Below are 9,360 nucleotides of genomic sequence, written 5' to 3' on the forward strand. Positions count from 1 at the left end.
TAGAGTGTTATATAAAACACTTTGACCTACAAAACAAAAATGAATAAAACAATGTATGCTAATTTTTAAAAATCAAAATGAGGAAGTCAGGATCAATGCACACATTCATGGATAACAAACAAAAAATTGTCAACATGAAAGAAGAACGAGGCGGCAGGTAACCCTCTCGCTTTGAGTTTACTCTTTGTCACCTGCGTGCTGTGGGTGGCAAGTTTCCAAATCATCAAAAAATCAGCAGCTTAACTGAGGAGGTGAATTTATTTTGTTAGCAAAGAATAGAGTCCTAACATTTATTAAACATTACTTCTGTAAATTGTGCTTTGACAAACTTTTTGATAAAACTAAAACATTTTGTCAACGCAAAAGAGGAAAGAGGGGGCAGGTGTCGCTCTTGCTTCAGTTTACTCTTTGTTGCATGCGCGCTGTGAGTGATGTCCAGAGCGCATGGACATAAAACAGCAGCGGAGGACGGAGGAGGTGACGGTCGAGTTTATTTATCGCGTCAGCAGCAGAGGGGAGAGACACGGGTGGACATGGCTCCAAAACAACAAGGCAACCATATTTGTTCATAACTTTATTATTAGGAACGCACGTGACAAAATGAGAATGGTGAGAAAAAAAAAAAACTATTCCCTGCGGCAAAAAAAGCATGTTTAATAATCAGCAGCATAAAATCAGCATCATGGATAGTCAGCAGCACATATTAACAATCAAAATGGCATTACAGCAATTTTCTTTTTTCACAGTGATTATCTTGGTTAGTTATTCATGAGAAGCTCGATCATCCGTGGGGGACTCAGAGTACAGCCGCTGCTTCTCCACGTCGAGAGGAGCCAGTTGAGGTGGCTTGGGCATCTGTTTAGGATGCCTCCTGGACGCCTCCCTGGTGAGGTGTTCTGGACGTCCCACCGGGAGGAGGCCCAGAGGAAGACCCAGGACACGCTGGAGGGACTATGTTTCTCGGCTGGCCTGGGAACGCCTCGGGATTCCCCTGGAAGAGCTGGCCCAAGTGGCTGGAGAGAGGGAAGTCTGGGCCTCCCTACTTAGGCTGCTACCCCCGCGAACCGACCCCGGATAAGCGGAAGAAAATGGATGGATGGATGGATGGATATTCATGAGTCTAACAGCTTCAGGGTAAAAGCTGTTCCTCATTCTAGTGGTTCTGCACTTAATGCTCCTTAAACCTCCTGTCTGAGTGGAGCGGGTCAAAAAGTGTGTGTGCTGGGTGAGTGGGGTCCTTCATGATGCAGGTGGCCCTCTTCCTGCATCTGGAGGTGTAAATGTCTGTGATCATGGGGAGACTGACTCCAACATCTTCTGTGCAGTCTTCACCACTCTCTGCAAAGCTTTTCTTTCTGCAGCTGTGCAGCCTCCATGCCACACGTTGATGCTGGAGCACAGGATGCTCTCCACTGCACACCTGTAGAAGGAGTGCAGTTCACACAGTAGAAAAACTGCTAAAGATAAAGAGTCAGTCATGAAAAAAACTTTCTGTGACTCCTCTCTGAGCTACAATGAAGGCCGGGGTCCTCGTGTTTCACCAGAATCCCACTCGGGTTTGTAACTTAATCTTTCAGTTTTTGCAAATTTTGGCAAGTGGTAGCACACTACACATACACAAGTCACATTTTGATGTATCCATCTAAAGCGCTTTAAAAGTACTTCAATACTTCTTTATTGGCACTCTTAAAAAAATCCAAGAGACTGAATCCAACTTTCAGTTTGGATGTGAGCTCTTTATACTTTTTTAATATGAAGGTTGATTAAGAAACAGAAGTGCTCAATTTTTTAGACATCATTGCATGATGTTTTCATCCAAGTGGCTGTGTGCACAGTCAGAATTAAAAAAACGTGTGTATGTTGGATGGAGACGTGTGGAGCGTCAGGCAGGATCATTAGGCCCATTTGATAGAGACAGGTGACGTGAGAACGCACACCGACTGACACAACGTGCTTAATAAATGATAGCGACCCTGTCGAGAATTAATAACAGAGAAAAACTTCACAGAGCTGCGTGCTGCTGGAATCAATTATGCTGATAAAAGCTTCCCATTTTCTATCCGATGACCCCATCTTGAATAACAACCAGGGGCTGAGAGCGGACGGAGGCGGGGGAAGGTTTGGGCGTCTAGACATGCAGCGAGCCATGTGAGTCACACAGCAGCCAGGACAAACACCGGCCACTAAATTGGAACCACCCTGTCACATTTAATCTATTTTCATGTCAAGATTCCCACCGCTGTACCGTCTGTACTTTAAACCCTGCTCTACACGTCTTATTTTTACCATCCTCCTTTTCGTGGAATGAAAGGAAAGATTTCAGATATACTGTATTTATGCATGTTCCAGCCAGGAGCTTTTTCTGTCTGCTTGTTGGAGGGACAATAGTGAGCCTCTGTGAGAGGTATAGGTGTACCCATGATGGGAAAATGTACAAAATATAGGATGAGCTGAGTGTGTATCGTATTTTCTGCCATATAAGTCGCATCAGTCCAAAAATGTCTAATAAAGTGGAAAAACCATACCGTAAATAAGTCGCATCTATTATGCATCAGCGCTAACCACCCAGAAACGTGGGCCCGTGTTGTGCCAGAAATCGATTGGCTGCCAAAATGGGGGCCACGTGAACGTGCACGGGAGGACTTTAACAAGAATTTAACAAGATAACCACCTAAAAACAATTATTTGTTTGCTCAAAGTTATAGTAAAGTTGGTCTCAGGTGAACTTTTATTTAATAAATGCACTTTTTTCATTCAACCTTTATTTAGACCTGTAAATCCCAAACTTTATGGTCAAATCAGCTGCATTTCTCCTGGGCGGCACAGCGAAATGCAGCTGATTGGATGTTTGCTCCAGGAGTTGCGGAGCAAGACGACGGTGGCTTTGTATGGCAAGCCAAGTGTCTCATTAATAGAATATCTTACAAAAAGATTTGAAGCTCTCGACCTTGACCTCTCTAAGTGGCTTTAAGAATCTGTTGGACTCCTGGCAGGGACCAATGCAGACATGTTCCTGTTTTTCTACATTCGCCTTAGAATATAGCTGTTTTTTATTGCTTTTTTTAGCCATCTTATTTGTTAAAAAAAAAAATTGTATGCCTTTTTATAACTGTTTATTGTTGTCGCTGTTGTCCATTGTTTTCATCGTTCTTTGTTAAAATCAGGTCTCTCTTGTAAATGAGTCCTCAAGGCTCAATGGGATTTACCTGTCTAAATAAAGGTTGAATGAATGAATGAAAAATGGCCAATTTACCTAATAATGAGACACTTGGCTTGCCATAAGGCTCGAGGGCTCTCTAGTGCTGAAAATGGTAATGTTTAATATTTTTCATGTCAGAATGAATGAAATCGTCAGATCTCAGCTGAAAAATCGGTTATAAATATGGGGAGGGAAAAAGTATATTAGTCTCTTCGGTGTATAAGTCACAGGACTTGCAAATTTATGCAAAAAGATGTGTCTTATACAACAAAAAATACAGTGTCTTCACTTTGATCTGTGTGATCAACAAGAAAAACTACTAAAAAACATTTCAAATTAGACAATAAAGCCAAGCAGTTCTTGAAAACTTCACATTGTTTATGTCAGAAAATGAAACTAAAACATTAAGCACAATCTCCTGAGATGTTGTGATACCTTGTACGATCTTTTAGTTCTCGGAGTGTGTTGTTAATGACTGTCAGATACTACCACACTACAATTTTTACTTGGTATCTGTCAAATTCACGGAGGAATTGATATTTTTGTTTTGACTAAGGTCGATTTGCGCTGGTGGCAATCTTAAACTGTGTTGATTCCAAACTTGAAGCTAATTATTACTTTCTGTGAGTTTAATTAAAATCTGTTCAGTAGTTTCTGTTATATTTTACTACATTTTACAAACAGTCATGACCCCTACAGTAAATGCAAAAGCTTTATTTAGTGGTGCTCTGAGTTTATATTTGGGATATGCTTTACTACCACCACACCAAATGTTAGCTCAATATTTGTTAAATTGACTCAGTTATCATTTTTGTGTTTCCTAAGGTCAGCTGGCCATGGTGACCATTTGGAATGGGGTTGACTCCAAAACTGAAACACTTGAAGATGTTTTGTTAAAGTTTGCTGTTGTTGTTGTTCTAGTTCTTCTTCTTCTTCCGGCTTGTTCATCTTCAGGCGTCTCCACAGCGAGTCATCCTCCTCCATCTCACTCTGTCCTCTGCATCCTCTGTCCTCACTCCAACTACCTCCATGTCCTCTCTAACTGCATCCATATATCTCCTCTTTGTCTTTTTCCTGGCAGCTGCATTTCTAACATCCTTCTACCAGTATACCCACTGTCCCTTCTCTGGACATGTCCAAACCATCTCAGTCTGCCCTCTCTAACTTTATCTCCCAGTTGTTCAACCTGTGCTGTACCTCTGATGATCTCATTCCTAATCTTATCCATCCTTGTCACTCCTAAGGAGAACCTCAACATCTTCATTTCTGCCACTTCCAGTTCTTTAGCCTGTCTTTTTGTCCATGTCTCTGTCTCCAGACCAGACAATATAGCTTGTCTCGGTGTTTCAAAATAAATTTAGTTAACAAACAGACACAGCTGATTCCAGTAAGTAATGGCAACAATTTTAAAACAGATCTTGTGAGCTCAGCTTGAACAGGTTGTGTTGGAGACTCATTCATTCATTCAACTTTTATTTATACAGGCTAGCCTCATTGAGCCACGGGGACTTATTTGCAAGAGGGACCTGTTCCAGACAGAACATATAAAGTACAGACAACAAAAAGGTGGCTGAGATGACTCTCAGTTACTACTACACATATTTTTAAAGGGCCCTGCCATACTCCATCTGAAGCCAAACAGTGGACTTGCAGTCACACGGTTGCAGGATGTTCTTTTTAGCACACACATTTCATAGTCCATACAGATGCAAAGATCCTAGGAAACCCCTCCCACTGCAGTATACGTCACAGTATGTCTCTTCCCTCAAAGGTCTCCACTCTGCCTTGCATCAGTCATTTGGCCACAGATCTGTCATGAAGAAAGCACCGCAACTTTCAGCAGACAAACTCATCTGTGCATGTCTGTCCAATCTCCATCCAGAAGTTTTTGGCTATTCAACTATTTGAGTGTGTCTTAGAGTCATATAGATGAGTGTCTGAGCACTTTACCGTGTTAACAAACATGCCCACAGCTTCTGACAAATCATACAATACTTTATGGATATTCCTGTGAAAAAACCTTCAGCCCAGAACTGGTATCAAGTCAGGGCAGGCAAATTTTGGAGAAAAATATTCTTGCTTTATCTCCCTTACTCAAAAGGAGCCACACTCGATGACAGGAGAATCATTTTAACTGTTATTTTACTTGCAAGGACAGATTTTCAGGACAGGTTACACAGATATGCAGGAAGTACACACACAAAGACCAGTCACAAGAATCTGCCACAAGCAGTGTGCAGCTTGTTTTTATAGACTTATCAGTTCAGCTGAGCTCACAGACTTGGAGGCGACCTTGGAGTTTCAGCTGCACATAGCGGCTTCACCCAGCTCCTCATTCAGCTTTCTACTAACCCAAAAGTTTAGTTCATGGGCAGAGTTCACATTCTCAGCCTTATTAATAAAAACATCCATAAACTTTGACCAAAAATTCCCTAGCAGCAAAGTCACTCTGAGAACAAAATGACATAATTCTTGTCACCAACAACGTCAAAGAGAAACAATTTTGTGGCTTCGGATGGAGTATACAGGGCCTTTAACTCAACATCTGTATAATGGGTCAGTTACAGTTATTTATTGTTTGCTAAGGTCACTTAACTTATCAGATTGACTACAAAAGTTAAAAAAAAAATGATGGTGTAGAGGCAGGGCAGCTGGCTCTGGACGCGAAAGTCCCAGGTTCAATCCCCGGTCATTGCATACCTTGTGGTGTCTCTGGGCAGCGCACCTTATCCCCAAAATGCCCCCCAAGCACCCTCAATAGCAGCCCACTGCACCACCTGGTGGTGGATGGGTTAAATGCAGAGACTAATTTCGCCATTGTATGGAAACATACAGTGATGACAGTATTATTATTGTTATTATTATATATACCCAATTATTATTTGCCAAGAGTTTCATTAAAATTCATCTGATGTGTGATGAGATTATTTGCTAATGCCACAGACTCACAAACACACACAACACAGGCAAAAACATAATCTGCCTTTTGTTGTTGGTGGCAGGTGGTAACCATTTCAAATTACATACAGGTACAGAGTCTGACTCTTGCCCACACAGTCTACTATTTAATGCTGACCATGCAGACGAGCTCCACCTCTTTGATTAGTGGTATTTGGTCAGAAAGAACACGCTTCACTTTGCTTTGCTCTTCCACCTCCGCTCACATAAATACGCCTGTGCACCCACCAGCATATGCTCAACACGTCTGTCAACAAACTGCTCCGCAGCACATCGTCGTGTTGGAAGCAGAAGTTATCTGAATGTTTTTCTCACCTGTATGAAATGTGGGAGCTCTTGGTGTTCCTGGCCACAGTCAGTATCAGTAATGTGAACCATGACTGTCAGACTGTTAATTCTTTCTGATGCTCTGTGTTCTTTCCACAAATAAAATTTGCTGTGCCGTTATTTTTTATTTTTTTCTCTTCCTCCAGAATGCAGATGACCTCTTGGTAGCTTCGGCAGAATGTTCGAGCGATGACGAAGATTTCGAGGAGTGCGAGCCTGGAAATGGTGAGTTAGCTCTTGGAGTTTTGTCGTCGGTGTGTTTTATTCAGGACCCCCCACACAAAAAAATAGAAAAAGAAACGACTAGAACTCTGCCTCTTGCCACACTTCTAAGTGACACGTAGTGACTGTGCAGCCCCCCCTGTATGTAGCTCTGATTGGCCAGATGTGCACGCTACAAACAATTTTCTTCTTGGTTTTCGGAGCAGCAGGAAGTCAGCCATATTGTGCTCCTTCAATTGCTCAGCAACGTGGTAATATCTGGCATTTATCCAGCTGTTGCGCTGATCTCCTGCCCCGACTTTAACAAGGACGGACAGTTTCAATGTGGGACTGTGGTTTGTTGTGTGACGCGTACAGCTGTAGCCTGCAAGACCTGGTGGCTGAGCCACCGTCACTGTGACTGGTGGGTCATTGTTCCGACACCTCCGACAGGAGGGAGAAGTGAAAGGTCATGTGTTTTACTCCCAACCTCTGTGCTCTCTAGTTCTATTATTTTTGAAAACTGACAAGAACCATGTTTGTTCAGAGAAGCAGTATGACTCAAACAACTTCAACTACACACAAAAAAAAGTCATAAAGGAGTAAAAGGTCCTTCAGAATTGAAATAGCACACTTTGTCCTCAAAAATACAAACAGTTAAGTAGAATTTTAAATTTAACAGATATGTGGGTCAGACTAAACCTTTAATCAAAACAGTGACTGTATAGCACATGTTCATATGGTGTTAAAAATGTGATTAAAACAGGGGACACAAGACATGCCTTCAGAACCATGATTTGATTTGTACATTAAGAAATACCAAAACATACAGCAAAAATACTGAAAACATACTAAAAATACTAATAAAATACTAAAAAAAATACTAAAAACAAGACGCCAAAGTTGAAACATAAATACACCTACAGTGTGATTTGTTAGCCGTGAGGTTCTTTCAACATCATGGTTCTGTTCTGTTAGCAGCATGGTCTTGTTAGCAACATTAGCAGGTCTTGTTAGCAGGATCGGTCAGCAGCTTGATGATAATAACGACCACAGCAGCTGCTCTCATAGACCGCAGTCCAGAACCTGGTCCAGCCGACAGAGAACATCCAAGATTTTCCCCGCGGAGCCAAACAGGTCCGTAGAGTTAGGTCCGTGCAGGCAGATGGAGGATCATGGAGACAGCCGCCATGATAGGCCGGAGCCTGAACCCGAGGCTGGAGGGGGGAACTGAACCACTATGGCAGGATGGCAATGCAGCGACACACAAAACTCCACAAGTGGGTTGTGTTCATAGCCGTAGCGGGGGTGTTTTGCATAGGCGCCAAAAAAAAAAAGATGTAGTCGAAGCAGAGCTCCCATCAGTGCGACCATGCTGCGGCGCTCGTGACATCAGCTACAACTACCTACTGAATACAGAGGGACACGCAAAGGGAGCAGAGCTGCAGGAACTGTCTACCATGACCCGAGCGGTGGTGAAAAGGGCGTTTGTGTGAGGTATAAACTGCAGAATTGGCCAGGTGTTACCTGTGATGCGAGCAAATGGTCCAGTCCTCGAGCCTAAGTAAAGATTGCACTACTATAGTGTGAAGACTTTGGCCTCTGCTGCTGCATGTGCACTTTAATACTTGAATGGCTATTTGAATAAATTTTTGCAGTTAATGTAAATATTGGTTGACTGTATATAATTCTGTTCACTATAAATATACGGCACTAGCAAACTGCAAAACATTCAGTCACTGTCTACTCCTTCCATGAGTCCAAATCTGGTCTTCTGATAGACTGTTGACCTTGTTGTAGGTCCTCAGTCATTTACATTGATCAATTAATAAATGCAGTGTACTGTTAAATATACAGATATGCTACACAGACAAAAATACAGACTGAAAAGTGAACCTCAAACATTAACTGCTCAGAAACATCAGCCGGATCTTGAAAACTCTTATTGTGAGCAGCAAAACATGCTGATGGTCATACGTGGATTTTTATGTTTCTAAAGTGGTTTAGGTTGCAGCTATAAAGACTAAAAAATAAACCTCGTTCCCAGTTTTGATGAGAATATTTTTAGCTCAGATAGCTCAGCGTGGGGTGCTTTCTGCATTTGGGGGCATTTGAGAGAACATCGGAAGTTCAGTAACTGTGAAAAAAGACAAAAATGTCCATGTTTTGGTGAATTATTTGTATATGAACCAAAACAAAAAAAAGAGTTGCAAATTTAATTTCAATTAATTCAGTTTATTTATAAAGTGCCAAGTCACAACAGAAGTCATCTCAGGGCACTGAACAGAAACATTCAGATATATAAAAATCAGTTAATACCAATATTTATCTAAGGAGCCAGGAGACTGTTTCGAGTTGAAATGTACAAAGTAAATGCAAAAAGAGTTTGAAAAAGATTTTGAAATGTTTAGACAATTCAGAAGTGGGGACTTGGCATCATCAATTTATCTATTCATAAGAAAAATCTCCTGAAATGATCAAACCTAAAAACTGTCAAAGATGCCAAATTTTAACCCATTTAAACTTTAAGTGTTTGTGGCGAAGATGTAGAGCTCCAAAGAGATTCTTCCTCCAAAAAAATAAAGTCCTTTAAAATTCCATCTTTATTTCTCACAGTTTTTTGCAGGTTTTATTTACAGAGTTTAACACACACACACACATATATATATATATAT

General features: G+C 41.4%; 2 protein-coding genes across 3 annotated transcripts in view; both read left to right on the forward strand.

Annotated features, from left to right (window-relative positions):
• LOC119414734 (neurexin-2) overlaps positions 1 to 9,360 on the forward strand; it is a 1,264,057-nt gene that overhangs the window by 819,861 nt on the left and 434,836 nt on the right. The window lies entirely within an intron of this gene.
• LOC119408335 (neurexin-1-beta) overlaps positions 1 to 9,360 on the forward strand; it is a 447,382-nt gene that overhangs the window by 415,763 nt on the left and 22,259 nt on the right. For both annotated transcript variants that reach the window (XM_037675133.1, XM_037675141.1), the window contains one exon: positions 6,631 to 6,709. In XM_037675133.1, the coding sequence (XP_037531061.1) occupies positions 6,631 to 6,709 (79 nt within the window). The remainder of the gene's footprint in view (positions 1 to 6,630; positions 6,710 to 9,360) is intronic.

The sequence above is a fragment of the Nematolebias whitei genome, chromosome 1, assembly GCF_014905685.2.
Source record: "Nematolebias whitei isolate Nwh7 chromosome 1, NemWhi1, whole genome shotgun sequence".
NCBI classification, from domain to species: Eukaryota; Metazoa; Chordata; class Actinopteri; order Cyprinodontiformes; family Rivulidae; genus Nematolebias; species Nematolebias whitei.